The sequence below is a fragment of the Haemaphysalis longicornis genome, unplaced genomic scaffold, assembly GCF_048455015.1.
Source record: "Haemaphysalis longicornis isolate Haplotype H1 unplaced genomic scaffold, Haemaphysalis longicornis Haplotype H1 scaffold_8, whole genome shotgun sequence".
NCBI classification, from domain to species: Eukaryota; Metazoa; Arthropoda; class Arachnida; order Ixodida; family Ixodidae; genus Haemaphysalis; species Haemaphysalis longicornis.
Genome location: NW_027526445.1, coordinates 98,387,099 through 98,404,910, shown reverse-complemented (window position 1 = coordinate 98,404,910; position 17,812 = coordinate 98,387,099). Strand labels below are relative to the sequence as shown.

Here is a 17,812-nt window from a genome sequence, read left to right as displayed (position 1 = left end):
GATAAACTCAATGTATCGTCATTGTGTCTTCCATCAACAACCCCAACTCGCAGCTGTTTAAACTATCCGCGCAATAGTATAAATCATCAAACGACATCGTACGCAAGGGGTCCGAAATGTTAGTAACCCAGCCCATGCTACCAAGTACATTTAAGAATTGCTCGGTGTAATAAGCACCGCCAGTAAACACCGTAAATACGGTACGCACACAATGACTTCCCGTCACAACTTTATTGAAACGGGACTGGCTAAATACATTGAAACTGAGCCACAATAGTCAAAATAGGTCAGGATATGTCGACATATAATAGAGAGAATTAAGAGCGAAAGCACTGCCTTTACGCCTGTTGGAAGGGTCGCATAAAATTTCCCACCTGACAGTCAAAAAAGTCACGCTTGGCGAGCATACCGGCCAAGTTATACAAAGTGTATATTGAACACCTACCGACAAGCCATTCACACTAGAGGTTCGAACATTAGTGACCTTAGTGTTCTACAAAGTGACATGAACACGGCTTACAAGTGTTAAGTACAGCTCTTCTCTAAACCACCGTATACACCGCTGTGTTTCCGCGTTATAACAAGGCCATCTGTCCAGCAGCGACTCATCATGGTTTACCTAAGAACACCACCGCGGCTAATAAAGTCAGACCCAGATCTACGTGCGACCGCACTTGTAGACGATTGAACGCGAAGCGCAATCAAGATACGGCGAGACCGGTCGTGGGAGCGGAGAACCGACCAGGCGTAGCGCCCCCGACAGACGACAAAGAACAAACAATGCACACGAGGATAGGCGCGTGAACTGAGCAGAACGCTTCGAGCCGACCGAACCAACAAACGAGCCGAGCAGACGATGATCAGGGGGGAAAGGAGCGGAGGCTGACGGGAGCACACCGCTGAACGAACACGCCCGGTAACAAACGCCGGGTCGCGCGATCGACGAACAGCAGACGGCATCTCGGACGGGGCGGCGGGGAGCGCGGCCGCCGCGACAACTCACCGTGACGTCACCGGAAATGGCGTTCGGAAGTGCGCAGAATGCGTCAATTCGGGGCCACCTTCCCAAGAAGCCGGTGGTGGGCGCAGCCGCGGCTTGCCGCCGTATGCGTGTGTCGGACACCGGTTCGGACCGCGACGACGGCTGTGTATCGGAGTCGGGCGGTGAGGGGGTTGGGGGAATTCAGAACTGAAAAGGTTCGCGCCGCAAGTAGAAGGGAGGAGAAGGGCATTCGCGGGTTCTTGGGGAACAAGAACGGGACCGAGAGGGAGAGAAATTTTGGGAGAGGGAGGAACGGAAAAGAGCGAAGGGAGAATACGATGCCTTTTTTCCCCTGTTTTTATTCTCTTCCCTTTTGATCAAGGGGAAAAAAGGGGAGAGGAATAAGGATGGGCGGAGCTCTTCGATCTAGCGGCGGCGGCTCCGCCTTTTTTTCGCTCTCTGGCGGGCATATTCAGGGCGGGGATATTCCGGGTATAGGTGGTTGTGCGCGGCACAGAGTTTTTCCGTCTGTGCTGTTCAAGAACGCTGGTTTCTCCAAGCCAGATTTAAGCGCCCCGTATAGAGCAATTTTGGAAAAAGAAGTGCCAAGCGTGATTTGATTATAATTAGAAACAAAGTCGCCGTTTCGTCCGCGCTCCCTCAGGAACGGCACCGCCAGTCGCCGCTGTATGTGTAACAACAAAACCAGCGATGTAAATGAGAACGTTCGCCCATTCGCAGGGACAGTATACGTCACCGCATACCTCAAGCGTTCCTTATTTGAACTGAGACCATTTTGTCTAACCATACTGCCTCAGTGGACGACCATGTACTGGCAGCAGCCGGGAATTGAATTTCATTTAACTTATCATGAAACGTAAACTAAACTCGTGGTACTGACAAAGGCGTCCTTGTGGGCAATTTCAGTATAGTCTTTTTCGATATACCAACATTAGATTGAGAGCTTCAGAGCAATAACGAGGAAGTTATCTTTGCCGCCACAATTAGTTTTGTCGGCCCGTTTTTTTTTTTTTTTTTTCTATAACCCACCTTGTCAACGCACGTATTTTGGTCAGAACCGAATCTGAAACAGCGCCGCTGAAAAACTGCATTGGTTCCATTCTGATCACCGTACTGAATCCACGGAAATTACATGGTGTTGTCTTCTGTCTGCATATTCATTTCGAGTGAGAGCTTTTGTCGAAAGAGAAGAAGAGGGTATACCCTTCTTTTCGGATATTTTTTTTTTCTTATATCCGCGGTTTCTACCTCTCTGAAAAAGTCATCTATAATACGGTTTATGGCAGCATTATAAGCCCATGCGGACATTTTCGACACAGATCCTTCAACACCAAGAAAAATAAAGAATGATTGGGAAATTTCTTGATTGAGACATGTGCCACCTTCTCCACCTGATTCATGCGCCTCACCACACGCCCACTAGGTCGTTCCATTTCGTAACTTATAGGACTTGTCGACAGAGAAAATACTTGCAGACTGCCCGTTTACATTAATACCCGATTACTTTGTTTACAATGCACTCGTGTTTCCCCTAACGAGCGGCCGGTCCAGCGGTTTGGTCCCCATGTCTGCCGGAGCACTGCCACTTCCTCTGAGGGAGCCTCTGAAATTTATAAAAAGACAGAAATGTCTGCAGGCTATTGTGAACAGAGACAGGACTGAGTAGTGAGCAAAAATACAACGCGAAGTTCGAAACCATTCATTAAGGGAGCTCTAATATTCAACAGAAAAATGGAAACTACCACAGTCAGCGCCTTGTTTTTTCATCAGTCCTACCTGCGTTCATATCGGCATTCCTTATCAAGGTATATCTTTATTTGCGTCTTTAGAGGGATTCGCGCCGGATACGCTCCGGTGCATACTGGAACTGCTTCTGATTCGCCGGCGTCGCTCGCCACGCTGTTGGATAGTTCCGTATTCTTCTACAGGGTCCTGGAGATAAGGTAGGGCTGCCTCCAGGGATGCAATCTGCACCCCCTTCTTTTTCTTTATTTCGCGGATGCATCAACGCTAGAGGTGCTTCTTGCTCCCGGATGCTCGGGCTGGAACCCTCCGCTTTCCCGCGCTGCCGTGCGCAGAGTCGAGATCATGCATTTATATCTTTTTCCGTGGTCGAGATTGCGGATGCTGACTGACATCATCTGGTGGCGTGTGCAAACCTCCGTAGTTCTATGGATAGATCGTGGCTTGTACGCTGGACAAAGATTTAACCGCTTGCGTCGACGGTCTTGCTTCGACGGTCTTGCTTCGACGGTCAGTGTTCTACCCGCCGTACACTCCGAGGGATATCCCCAGCTTTCATGGGCCTCACTAAGAATGGGGATGGATGGGGCGAAAAACAGGTGGTGGCGCCCTTGGGTAGCTGTCATGGGAGGGCGTCCCCCCATATTTCGAACATTCGCTTGCGGCTTCTGCTTTCGAAATATGACATTAAAAAACTCAGGTGACATCGGCTTTTTTGGGGGGTATGATTTACGTGTTAAAATACAGAGCTGAACAAACACGGCCTGGCGAAGGAATAATAGGTTCGTTAAGAGACAGACACAGCAGTGATAAAACATTTTCTACCGCAGCCCCACTCCTCTGGTTTCGCCTCACCATCGGGCTCGTTGTAACCGAACGAACAGAGGACACTGAAGAAGGACGACATAGAGGGAGCAGGAAAGCGGAGAAGAAAAGTATGGCAGAAGTTTAAGGGGGACAATGGTGTACCGAGGCCATGAGAGACATGCTCGGCGGTGGCGACGCGCTCCGAGATATCGCTAGCGTAGCGCGCGCTGGAGTGCGTTCGCGGAGGAAGCGAGACGCAGCAGCTATGTGCCGTCACAGAGAAGATTGCAGTTCGCGCTGTGCTCAAATTCGCATTAGGATGTATTGTAATAGTTAGCCTATTTTATTCGCATCACCGGTCGAGCATAGTGAAAGCGAACATTCACGTTTGTGCAGCCAACCTTCGGAAATACAGGTGCTACAAACGCTGCATGCATGGTGCTTTTAAATAAGTTCGTTAGAGTGTGTTGCGATTGATGACAAGCCCAACTTTTCGCTATGCATAAAAACCTATGTATGTAAAAAAGACAGTCTGAAAAGATCGTGCAGTAAAAATAGTAGTTGTCACAGATATCACTAAAACTTCCTGGTATTTATTTACTGCGAAAGCTATGAATGCGATACGTCCGCAGACTCTTCCCATAAACGTACATGAGAGAAGCCTCAGGATGTTTCACTATAGGCAGGGTCATCAACGCATTTTCGGTTTATTAAGCAGGTGTCTGCTTTGCTCTCAGCTGCACGTAGTATTGCATCCTAGTATATTTTTAACTTCTGCATTCGAGACTTTCTTTCGTTTTAAGTTAAGACGACTATAACTTCTCGGGCTTTTCTTCAGGCCTCCGAGTTATGTTGTTCCGGAGACTCCGATAACCAATTATGGATCTGATCACGTGAGAGGACGCACACGTAGGTTACCTTTAACTGGCTGGAATACAGTGTTGCTTCACGTCGGCGGATCATATGAATGGTGGAAACGCCAAGGAACAAGTGATTTAGTAAAAAACCCTTACCGTGCTTTGCTAAAGGAAGTTGAGAGAAAAGCGCGAAAGCTAAAAGGGCGTCCTACTTTCGATGAAAGGGTGTCTAATCGATCGGCAAACCTCCAAAGACCGAAATCGCAAACAAAGAACGAACCGCTGCCCCGAATTTTCGCGCATTAAACGTTTCCACGAACGATGTAAATGTATACCGAAACGTGGTTTATGCAACAATGGTATACTATTGTACTCCTACTTCATGATCGATGCGTGTATTGTCTTATCCAGAACCGTTCGATTATCACGATTTTCAAGTAATCGTTTTGACATAATGTAAACTTCCTTTCACGCATGCGCCGTGCGTCCAGGGATCTTATCAGAACTTCTCAGTCGGCCAGCCGGTCTATCAGGAAACACATTGTCTGTTTTTATTTTTTTACAGGACGTCATCGGTCCAAATAAGAAATTTTTCGCTTTAAAAGGCTATATTATTCAAATGAACTGCGCGCTTTAGTTCAAACCACCCGCTGCAGTCGCGGTTACGCTCCCACCCGCTGCCCATACGGAGCAGCATATATGCGATATAGAAAAAGATAAGGTCCGGTGAATCGATACGACTGACCTTGCGTGTTCTAGGAAGTCGGCTGGTCCACGCTTAACGTTCTGACCTGCTGCGGCCAACGGAAGATAACAAAACCGGGATGGAGGGGGTTGTGAAAGATTATTGAGTCATTTCGCAACGTCCCGCGGGCGCCTTGGCTTATGGCCGAAGGTATCGGCAAGTGCGCCTGACCGCCGTTGATAGATATCACCGTCATTCGAAATGCTCGGTGACGTCTGTGATTTTGTAATGGTGTATCCCGCGATCCCCTATGGCGCGAGCATAAAACCGAAAGCCAAAAGGTCGGAAGCATATGCGCACTGAGTGAAACGATTATTTGTCACTAGCACGTGCGTGGTTGGTACTGACACTGAGGTGCAATTAAAGGAAGCAATCTACAACAGCTATAGTCAACGAAAAGGGTGGATATATCGAACCGCGGTGTTACTGTTCACGTATAATACGGCCTGTAGAAAACTTGATTGATTGTAGTTTATAACGCGCCGCCGCAACGCACGCGATAAGGCGCGCCGTGACGGAGGGCTCGGAATTCATTTTGACCACCTGAGGATCTTTAACGTGCGCCAAAATCTCGTACGCACGGGCGTTTTTGCTTGTCATCTCTTGTAGAAAATTTCGCGATGTGCTTGCCTGCTCCAAGGAAACTACCGTTAATCAGCCTGTCGAATTCTTCAGGACTACTTAGTTGAGGAGTGATTGTTTTTCGTACCAACTGCATCTGTATTTTGGTTATTAATACAGTGAATTTTTTATAGCTGTTTAGTTTAATGCAACTAGCAGTAGTGCAGAATTTTTCGCAAATAAGGCAATCCGCATTTGTGCACTCCCTTTAGGGGCCATGAAGCGAGCTTGCAACTTTGACAAATTTGCAAGAACTAGACTTTTGCAGCTTACTCAGCTCCATTCCAAAGATGAAAAATGCTTTTTTAACTGAAAAAAAAAACACACACACACAGACGTGAAATAATAAACATTTTTCAAATTTTGCGTCACAGTGGCGTACTTAGGGTAGGACTGACGTGTTTTGGGCCGGGAGTAAAAATATTTCTACCAGTGCGTTAACTGGGCTTTAGCATTCAAGGGATGCGATAAAACGGAACTAGAGGCACCATTACCATCTCTTAGTCAAGTTCTTGGTCGTGGCATAAAACGGCGGCAACCAATCTCCCTAACAAGCTTCTGTGCGGTCACAGAAAAGTCACCGGAAAGTGGCGAGGGAGTTGCCACTGGTGAATGCATTTTTATTAACATATTCGACAACTTGTTTGAAGGCATTGATAAAATTGATATTTTTGTTATCGGGACCCACCAGCCTTTTTAATGAGCCGAACTTGTATTTGGTCTTCATGGCCTTTTTAACAGCCTAATCTTTAAATAAATCCTGGTATTGAGTCCACTGGGCCTTGTTTTGCTATTGCTTTTGGTGCAGTACGCTTGTTTCAGCTTTTTGGACTATTCCTGTTCTATATCTTCAGTTTTAGGGCCCTATAGCTTGTTCTTTTCAGTTAAATTTTATTAACTCCGAAGCTGTTTAGCAAATCGTTATTTTATATCTCCGCAGTTAAAAATACAAAGAAAATTCCGAGCACACGTGGGCGTGTGCCTGGCGGCGACCACCCGGCGTCCCCGGTGAACGTTTTTCAAGCCAAGCACACACCGTAAACGAGATTGGCCAAAACTGCTAAAAAAAATACTGGGTTCACTGTAATCATGGCAACGCTTTCTCAGAACGAGAGAGACGTGTCATAGCGTACGCCCCTCCACAGTGATGTCCAATGATTATCACTCCCAAAAAATTGAAGAATCTCACACTTGTAGCAACAATTAAAAAAAAAAAAAATCGTCGCGGCGGCGACGAAGAAGCAAATCGGCTGCAATCGTGGACCCATAAATGGTCTTGAAGGTTGCGTGCAGCTGCGATACCTTCAACTCTTCGTTTTTAGTATCAGCTTCATTAATTTTTTATCGTATTCTGCGAAAAAGTTCTTAAGACGCTTTTCCTTAGATTTTGTTCGAATGCCTTCAAAAAAATTACCGTCCCTATCTCAATTAACTTAAGTGACGAACGAAAGCGATAAACGGGTCCAACCTTCACTGAAAGTGCGCCCAATCGACAGTGAAACCCTCAAAGTCCCAAATCGCAAACGAAGAACGAGCCCACGCGACGATTTTTCGAGCACTAAGTAAACGCATATACGAATGATGTAAATGTTTACCGTTTCGTGGTTCATGAGATAGAAGTATACTAGTGTGCTCTTTTTTCACGATCGATGTGTCTATTGTGTTATCTAGAAGCGTTTCTTTTGCCCGTTTTTCGAGTAACTGTTTTGACACAATGGACGCCCAGATTCACCTATGCGCCGGGTGTCCAGAGACCGTATCAGGGCTTTCCGGTCGACCAACCGGTCCATGGGGATTTACATTATTTTTTTTTTGAGCAGACGGCATTTGTTTTACTAAGAAAGCTTTCGCTTTAAAAATGGCAACGTTGCCGTGCGTGCTGTCACCGAAGCACTTCGCGGCTGAAAAGTTTCAGATGTAATAAAGTTGGAAATCACCAACTTGTACAAATATTCGTCGCACCCTATTCTATCAGTTTGTAGATGTGCGCCACAAAACAATAACCAACCAAGTGTTTTTAGCGTTGAGTGTGCTTTTGACTTCTGCCTGTTTCGTGCCCGTGCTTTGTGCGGTTTGGCACTTTGTTTGCCGTTGGGTTTGCTAAACAAAGCGTCATTGTACGCGCCTAATAAAAAAAACTGAACACTTGGATAACCACCTTGAAACGCATTTAGAAAACAAAATTATTTGCTGTTCACCATTCTTGGCGTATCTTTTTGCTGGGGCATTGAACCTTAGACAGGGTAGTAGCAGTTCCTAGAATTCTATACTGCCACTTATATACGGCGTGGAACCCTTAGTGCGTTTATCGATTCTTTGTTGCTTTGTGGCGACACTAAAGAGAATATGGAAGGGACACTAACTGTTTTTTGCTTCGCCTATAGCTCACTCTTTTGTTGTTTTTTTTACCCTAACCTTTCTCTCCTTATCTATGAGATGCATTTCGTGTGCACAAAGCGAAGAACTGCGGGTCCTGTGTGTGATAAAACAAGCAATCTTTGTACCTTTTAGCACGCACAGAAGTGCGGTGTTCACCCGAAGCGCCCTGACGTTTAAGACAAATTGGAAGCTTGAGTCAATGAAAATATACAGCTGCAGGCAACTTTGATTTAATTGGATATAACGCACTGTCTTAATTAAAATCAGTGATATAGTTTAACGTACTATTTCGGCCCATAACCTAACGCGACATGCGATATTATTAGCGGTCGACTACAACAATTTTCGGCTTCTTTTTTTCATGCGAGAGGCACTAGTCTAGGATCTTATTTCTTTGCAGGAAACTTAAAAATTGCGGTGGGGTTTTTTAGGCGTGGCAAATTCTGCTTCCTACTTACTACAAAGTAAAATACAGACTGAAAGTGTCCGAGCTATTATAAGCATTTAAAATAATTCCCTGAATTCACTCAAGCGAACCAAGAAACAGGGTTTCTAGTTTATTTGCAAGCAAGCAAGCAACAGTTATGTCATTAGTGAGCGCATGAAGCCTATAAACCTTTTCATCCGTTCATCTTTCATAAGATCAGGATATGTCCAGGGTGTGCTGCGCATGCGCAGTTACATCTTCCTGTCGACTGCACCAATTATTGGGCCGGTAGCACAGCCCAGTGATAAAACGGCAGCTTCCAGGCCGAAGAAGTTAAAAAGCTCTATAGCTGTGCGTGCACGCCTCAAACCCACCCCGTGCAGCCATAAGCGGCAACCGGTAATGCGCGCATGCTTCGACGGGAAATACACCGTCCAAAATGTCGCTCCGGAAGCTCTTCAAGCTGGACGGTTAAAACAAGGGCAAAAGCGTCACTCCAGGAGCCCTTCAATACGGAAACACAAAACAACATTTCTTGGGAGGGAAAAGGTTCCGGTATACTTCTAATCATTCACGCCCCTTATATGTGCAACCGAGGCATATTATCGAGCTTCGCTGTAAAAAAAAAGATGCGACTGTCTGTCAGGGGGAAATCGTATCAAGCGTAGCAAGTAAAAAAAGTCTGCCTAAAGAGAATGGTAATAAACATAGCAAAAAACAAATCGGGTGAAACGTGCAAGCATATAACATGCGCGGCTTGGAGGCAAGAAGGATTGGACTATATATACAACCGGGCGACAAAACTTAACATGCGGCTGGGTACAACAATGTCCGCAAGAGATTTACTGTCTCAGATAAACTATTCACAAGAATTTAATGGTTGTAAGTCACCGTTCTCAATTTCCACTGCGTCTTTGCCCGTATGAACCTTCCTCTTTGCGAGCGAGAAGTTCACTCAGTCGACATGTATACGCTGATGTGGGCCCGCACATCCAAGTCCTTATACCCCTTTTCAGTCCCAGGTGCACCTGCCGGTAGTCGTATACTTATTAGTGGTATGAGACTTTTGAGAAACCCGGGTCTTTGCGCAACAATCGATCGCCATCAATTATTCTTAATTGGAAGTCCCCACTTTTGCAATGGCCACTTAGTGCCGCCAACGTTCCTTCATAGTCTCCATTGCTTGTTTCCACGCCGCTGCAGCACTCGGTCCCATGGGCGGAGGCATGGACCCCCTGCAGGGCCAGCTGCCTGGGTCGGTGGGTTCGGAGCCATCGCCGCTGCTGTCGGAAGCCGGCGAACTCGCGGAGCCACCGGCTCTGGCGGCGTCGCCCGACCAGGACTCGCCCGCCCTGCCCACGGGAAGCGCGCCCCTCATGACGCCCTCGTCCGTCTCGCCGGGATCCCTGAGGCCCCTGCTCGGTGAGAACAACTAGTAACCACAAAGACGCCAGGCACAATTAAAGCGTATGCGGACCAATACGCAAGTTTCGTTATCATAACTGTCACGTACGAGTACCTGAATTCAACAATGTGCGCGAGAGTTCGTCTCGTACTCAGGTTGTCGTGTCCTTGTTTCACGAGCCCGAAATTTCACGTTTAGGGGCATTCCCGCGTTATCTTGATATGAGTTACGGGATCCGCTTGCTAACACCCCGCGATTAGCCATGGGACCATGGCGGTCGCGATGTAGTGACGGTTGTGAACGTAAATCGAGAAAGTCTACATCATCGCATAGTGTTTTATCTAGCCCAATTCCGCATTCCTAGCGATGACGAACGATCAAAGGCTAGCGAGACGAAAGCATCGGCATATGTTTGATTTGATGTTAGGGCGAGAATTGGTTTGCTGCAGCGGGCTTTTCACCATGATAATTGAATTCGATGGTATTTGCGTCGTCAAGCAGGTCTGTTTACTTGCCTGCTGTGAGCACTACACCTGTCTAAAAGAGAGTAAAAATGCAACCACGATAGCTGTATATTCCACCGAAAATCACGGACGCCGGTCAGCCAGCACTTTTCATCAATTCACTAGCTCTTCAATTTGTCAATATACTAGTTGCATTGCCCTTTATTAATAGTCTATTTACCCCCTCCCCGCCCACGCACTCACAAACACACACTACTCGCACACACAGATGGGAAAGGGAAACAAATAGAACGAAGATAGAGCGAGAATGAAATAATGAATGAATGAATGTGTTTTATTTAAAGGAAGCACGATGCCCTTTGGGGGGAAGGAGGGAAGTGGGGAGGGGAACTAAGAGGGATACCACTAAAGTTCATTGTGGGATCAGAGGTCCTTTTGAGGGCGTCTTCGTTCTTGGGTGCCACCTAAAACAGAAAGAAAGAAAGAAAATGGGTGTATATGTGTGGGCGCGTGTGTGTGACAAGACAATCGGGTCAGCGCTCTTTCTTGTAGCTCACCGGCTCATATAGACACGTTCCTAATAAAGTCATCATATGCGCGAGCAGATTTATATCTTGCTCCAATGCGACCTCACTTGGGGGAGTATAGGGCCATGCTTCCTCCGCTTGCTAATCCTGAATCCACGACTGTTGTTTTATGAGGAGCACGAAAGCTTAACACTATACTAATCGTTTAGCTCACATTAGCTAGGAGTAGTCATGCCTGACCAACGGAGGAGTGGTTCCTGGTTATGTTGATGACGTACTCATGTGCGCATTCGGAGGCTGCTGTTTGAAAGAGGGCATTATGATTTTTATGCCTAAATGAGATACTTGAACGGTGGCGTAATAACGCTGGTGCACTGGATTAAGTGGCGGTAATAACGGCATTACCCGGCGTGATGCTAGAATGTATTGCTGTTGAAGTTAAGAAGTCAGAAAGTGTCAGCTGATATCATAAAGATTGTTCATATATAGGACGTAAAAGACAATTGAGAGATGGGCTGTTAAGATTTGTCTTCTGATCGCGGACCTGCGCATGCAGGCCCCGCGAGCCCGAACGACTCCGAGTGTTCGAAACCTTCGGTGGACCTGGCCGTGGACGACTCGAACAGCGAGGACGAGGACGGCTCGGACCTCAAGGGTGACGACTTGGCGGGCGGCGCACAGTCCCGCGACGGATCCGGCGGTGGGCCTCCGGGCCCGGGTCAGCAGCCGCAGAAGAAGCGGAAACGGCGAGTGCTCTTCTCCAAAGCGCAAACCTACGAACTGGAGAGGCGCTTCCGGCAACAGAGGTGAGGGTCTCCTACCAAGCGGCTAAGTAAGGACTAACTACGTACTAAATATTTCATTCACTCCCTCAGTCATTGACCAAATAACCAACACACGAACTTGCTAACCAAGTAACCAACAAACGAACCAACACCAAGCCAACTATAGCGCCAGAGCACTAACGAATAACCGAATTATCCTACTAGCTTTTTAGGATGTGGTCGCAGAGACCAGTAGTTGCTGTCTTTCAACATACAAAACCTAAAGAAAATTTCACTGTGATGGTGCGGCAGGTAAGAACTCCTAACCGTGAGAAGCCTTAAAACCATCGACTTAGCCATGCATTCCTAACCGTTATTTATAAGAGCCATCCGCTCACAATTTTTTGCCCTGCCCTATCCCTACGGCCTTCACTGTACAATCTCTCCAGTGTCTCAGCCTCCGTCCTTGTGCTCATCCTCACGTTTTACACTTCCCTTCGCCCCACTGCCCAGGTATCTGTCCGCTCCCGAGCGCGAGCACCTGGCCTCCATCATCCGTCTGACGCCGACGCAGGTGAAGATTTGGTTCCAGAACCACCGCTACAAGACGAAGCGCGCCCGGCAGGAGAAGGGCCTGGACGGGTCGGCCGGCGCCGGCAACCCGCTGCCGTCGCCTCGTCGGGTCGCGGTGCCCGTCCTGGTGCGGGACGGCAAGCCCTGCCAGCCCGGATCGGTGGGGGGCCTCAAGGGTTCGAGCGCCGACGGAGCCGTGCTGCCGCCCCCCGGAGGCCCCATGCCGTTCCCCGGGGACCTCGGCTCTGCCGCCGCGGCCGTGGCCACCTGCATGGGATCCTTCGGAGGGAGCGTCATGCCCACGTACTCGCACCCCATGATACCGCCTCAGCCAAGATGGTGGTGAAGAGCGGCCTCTTGTTCTTCTGCCTCCCCCGGTGCACCATCACAAAAGACAATGGCGACCAAGACGTCGCGTTTGTGACAAACTGACACACTGTTCACACATAAGTGTTGAGACACTCAGTGCTGCTGTGTTTTACTGTGCTGGCACTGGCCGTGCCAGTCAGCTGTGTCGCCACTCCACGCTGCGCAGGCCCCTCAAGAGACATTTCGTTCAGATTGCGACGGTTTTGTGTCCGCGTATTATCGTGCGAAGGAACAGTATAATGTTAAAACGCGAACACGTGTTGTCACCTCATGTCTGGCTCTACAGCTTACGGCATCTTGAGGTCCTCGGGTACCGGTGGGACATACCTCGTGGGCCGAAAGTTGGCTGAATCGAATCGAATACTACCCAGTGACGACGGCGATGTGCTTGTAAATAGTCCACAACGCCACCATCTGGGCTCGAGTCTGGGGCACATGGCATGCTATCATGGCCATGCTGCCGCGACACTTCCGGTAGTTAGGGCTCAGACGGAAACGGCTGTGGCCTCACTACCGATAAAAAACGCAACGCGAGAAAGGTTCAGCTCGAATGAGAGGACATTATGACCATGACGACGCGGTGACTGAAGCTGCTTTAGCCACACCTGGCCCACGTTCGGGGTCTCAGTTTCGTGTGAAATTATGGTGTGTGCTCGTTTGGCTGCTCCCGACGCGGATTGCAAACGCGTGGTCACTTCCTCGAGTGCAATGTGCGCCGACCCGCTGTGCTGCATCTGCGGGTGCATTCGGATAATTCGGCGACGTTTTTTCCCGATTGCGTGAGGCAGTGGCTAAATGTGGTGCCCATTTGGACTTAAGCCATTAGCGACAGCTGAGAAAGCGATTCCATGCTTGGGCCTGTGAAACACCAAATGTTGATTTAGTCGTCCTGGTGTCTGACAAAGATGCGATTTCAGCGTTTCGAATTGTCCTTCTCTCCTTCGCGTTGTATGTGTAGGCCGACAGCGTAGCAGCTTTCTGGGTGGGCGCTTTATTGATTTGCACGAGGCTGACCAGCCACTGATGTGAGTGCGCGGCAATGTCACTGCAGCAGTGCGAAGTGGGAGTTTCTGTTTGCAGGTTGGATCCCAAAAATGGTTTAGTTGTAGGGGAATACTTTGAACGGCGCAACGAGACTATTTCTATCTGAATTCTGGATAGCATTCGCGAGCTTAAGAAATTTTACCCCACGTCTATACATGAACAATTTGCTCGAGGACGGTATCTTCACGGTGACTGGTGGAGTATTAAGATAAGCTTAAAGTTGCATTCGAGGCACTTCAGTACCCGTGGAATACGATGAAACATAAGACGCTGGCTGTACCATTTTGTCTGGAAATATCTTAAACCCTGCGCTTCTACCCTTTGTCTTTTAATATTTCTAGGGATCATAATTAAGGAATTGTTGTAGTAAACTAATTTCAGTGTGATAACCATCAGTGTAAAGCATGAAATCTGTCGATGGGATAGAGTGACGCAAAAAGCGGTGTTTTACTTTGAAAAGCCACAGGGTGTGCCACAGCAATTTAATTATAAGTTATTTCACTTTCCATCGCCTTCATCTTGTTTTAGTTTTTCAGAGTAAACGTACAAACTTATCGCTACATTAACTATTCAAGTAAACGAGGCAGTCTTTCTGAAATAGAAAGAGACTGTCACGCTCTTGGAGGCGAAATTCTAGGCTGGGAGAAATTCAAGTGCAAGAAAGCTTAAGTTAAACTATGCATGTAATCAACCGACATATCTATAAGTGTCTGCCTGAGACGCATTTCGTACTTTCCCCAACGCGAAGACCTAACCGACCCGCTGCAACCCGTTGTAAGCGCAACACCTGATCTTGGCCCAGATCAAAGTGGAGTTGGTCACGCCTCGTTGCGTTTAACAAACTGTTAACGCCTGAACATTGGCTTCGCCCAGCCCAGGGAAGCTCTGAGTGGATAGAGCTGTTTTGTCGGTGAAGTCCATGGTACAGCTGAAATCGAACGTCCTTGGAAAATGCCATTTACCAAAGAAAAAACTGTTTAGTGGCGCTGTGAACGGGAAAGTGCCTTAGTCGCTGCGCAATGAGACAAGTGGGAGTAATTGTTGTGGAGTGAGTACCGCGAAGATGTATGTCCATGGCTGCGTGCATTTAGACATCTCCATATGAGGTGAGGATGAGCGTTGACGCAGCCACTTCCTTCCCCTTTACCTTAAAAATACGACACGCTTACACGCACACGTTAGCTCATACATGCCCATCAAGCATTTCGCGTTCTTCAAATGGCACGGGATATGCATCACATGTAGCAGTTTCAAATTCATTTCTCCTTTCAAAGCTGGACTTGAAAAATTTTACAGAGAGAATTCTGTAATTTTCTCTGCTCCCCTCAGTTGCATTTCCCACCATGCAAATGCTGTGGCTCCATTTCTTGGACGCAGATAATTGTATTTAGTGTTGGACGACAAACATTCGCGTCTTCAAGAGTCATCATCTGTATTTCCTGTTGCATTCTACTGTTGGTTTTTATCATGAGCTTTGCACTACTCACAATGTGAAGTAACTTTTTTTTTTCAAAGTACGGACAACCCCCCAAAATACAGGAAGGTCTGGTTTCCTCCATGCGACTTTCCCACGATGGGTTCACACTGCTCGCAGAGTTGAAGCCATTATGCGAGGTCATAATTGGGGCAGCGACCTATAAGCTGCAGTATAGTGGACGGCGCTTTTGTAAAATACAACATGTCCGCTTTTATATAGCGTGAAATATAGTCCAAAACACATGAAAATTTGGCAAAATATATAGAGTTAAAGTTACGTGGAGCTTGTAAAACTAGAAAACAAAAACATTGGAGTTGGCTCCCGTATTTGTGAATGACAATTTAAATATAAAGGACGACAACACCAACCTCTTGCTTTTAGCGGTCACTGAAGTTCAGATTGTGGCAGTAGTTTAGTTATGCAAAATTGTTGCTTGTTTTGACTTGCCATCTTTTATCGCTCGTATCAAATACTTGATAATGAAGGGCATGACAGAATGCCGTTGCCTTGAATGAACAGTGCTGTTCTCAAGTGCATGAGGATGCTACTAAAATACAACTTCGGACCCCTCTAAAACCATAGTTTAGTTTTGTCGTCTGTAATTTAATTCTGTTTTGGTGATGAATAGAGTTACCGCAGGATGAGGGAACGGTCCAGGCGTGGTGCCCGGTACACATTTGCGCACAACTGGTTTCGGTCCTTTCCCGTAAGCCACGTTCCGCCGGTGGCCATGCAAGTACCTTGAGGTTTCGGTTCTCTGTTTTGCTATAAGTTTGCATTTTTTTTCGACTGAATTTCTTAAAACCTACGTCGACCAACCGTTACTCATGCAGAATTATATTATAGATATATATTAACATGGCGCCGACCATACTGCTTCTTTCGCGAGCAACAATTCACTTCATTCCTGGGAAATGATTTCGAAATATGTTTTTACGGCCGCAATGCGATAACCCAGCGTATATTTCCTAGTTTCTTCCCAAATATCAATTCAACTAAAAGTCGTTCTGTTTGCACAACGAAAGTTGCAGATTTAATGCACGGAAATAGCGGGGACCGCGTTTTGCTGCACGTTAATGCGAACCTTACAACAAGGCTTGAACCATTGGTATGGGTGATCTTCCAAAATGCGCCTTTTTTTTCTTGTCAACGCTTGTTTTCATAGCCCTCCAGTTTAGGTTACCAAGATAATTTAGAATTTTGAGTTTCATTCTCACTGCATTTAAATATTTTTTACTTAACGTTGCATAAAGGCAACGCGAAACAGACTAGACAATTCACGTAGGGGAGTTCCTCTCGCTCTAGCATTTATGTCAACGGAGCCTTTCTAAGAACTGCTGGTTAGCTGGGCATAACATCGACATCTAGCATAAAAAACTCTGCGTATAGAAAGACGTTGCAAGATTTTCTTTACAATTGTGGAGCATTGTCGGTTCATTCGTGCCCGAAGACCTTCAAACCGTGTGACTTTCTTTGTATACGACAAACATGACATAGGTTTTCACTGAGTGAAGTTGATGTGCTACAGCTCTTTTAAAGCTGTCTTTGGTCATCGCCACATTTCATCTAGTCCAAGTGTCGAAAACACATGTACATTTCACACCCTTCTAATGCCGAAGTTCTTTTTGTTTCATTTTTAGTAACACGTGTAGAAAGAAATCTTTGGTTCTCTTTTATTTCTTGCGTTGTTAAATAAAAACTGTCACGTGATGAATGTGTCAAACTGCCATTTTGGACTTCACCTTGCGCCACCTGTTTGTTTTCTTGTATTTGTATGTTTTGATGGCACTGAAAAGAAAATGTGTCTGAATATTAAGTAGAGATATATACTTCGCAGAAGTAATTTTCTTTCGAAGTTAAGCTGGCACCTTTGTGTTAGCGGGTGTACATAAAATAAAGAGAACGTGTAATGAAATTGAGTCTGAGTTGTCAGTGATCTTTTGTTTTTGTTGGTGCATCTGCCCTATGAGCAGGTGTTAGCTCGCAAGTCTGTGCTCATCAGACCCGCATGTCAAAATTAGTAAAACCATGTCTCTGCATTAAGGAGACTACTTCTAAGGCGAGAGCCCAGTAGATCCTCACCAACTAGAGGTTGACAACTTGGAGGGGTTGACAGAATAGAGGTCGTTGAAATACTGCAAAGTCTGCAATTTAGCGCTACAGTATCTTTGCTAAACGAAACGTGAGAAGCGCTTTTTTGGCGGCTTAGTGTGCAGTGGTTCCTCAGTTCTTAGGTGCACAAAGTATTCAAAGTAAAAAAAAATGCTGCAAATACTTGAACAGTGGGCTGCTTGGAAGTGGGAGTTTGTTTTTCATCCATAGTCATCTCAAGAGTAGTTGTGATGTTCTCTCGTCAACAACTGACTCGCAATATGTTTGCGATTTATTCACTAAAGAAAAGTTTCAGTGTAAGTGCATAAACTGAAGTGTTGTGCGGGAAATTAAATTTCACTGTCCCAATGCAACCATTCGTTCAAATAACGTGGAACACCGAGCTGTCATGTATATACTTGATATATACTTAAGCTGCCCAACCAGGGAGTCTCGTTGCGCATGCTTAAAAATGTGAATTCTTTATCCGAGAGCCTGATGGAAGCCACACCGACG

The 17,812-nt window shown here is 46.6% G+C and overlaps 1 protein-coding gene across 2 annotated transcripts in view; it reads left to right on the top strand.

The window, feature by feature from the left end:
* LOC144149835 (uncharacterized) overlaps positions 1-17,124 on the top strand; it is a 93,611-nt gene extending 76,487 nt beyond the window's left edge. Inside the window, exons 3-5 of one of the 2 annotated variants that reach the window (XM_077681516.1) lie at positions 9,786-10,004; positions 11,535-11,784; positions 12,256-17,124. In XM_077681516.1, coding sequence (XP_077537642.1) covers positions 9,786-10,004; positions 11,535-11,784; positions 12,256-12,661 — 875 coding nt within the window. In that variant the 3' untranslated portion in view covers positions 12,662-17,124. The remainder of the gene's footprint in view (positions 1-9,785; positions 10,005-11,534; positions 11,785-12,255) is intronic. The other variant, XM_077681517.1, reaches the window with a different exon arrangement.
* Positions 17,125-17,812: the final 688 nt, after the last annotated feature.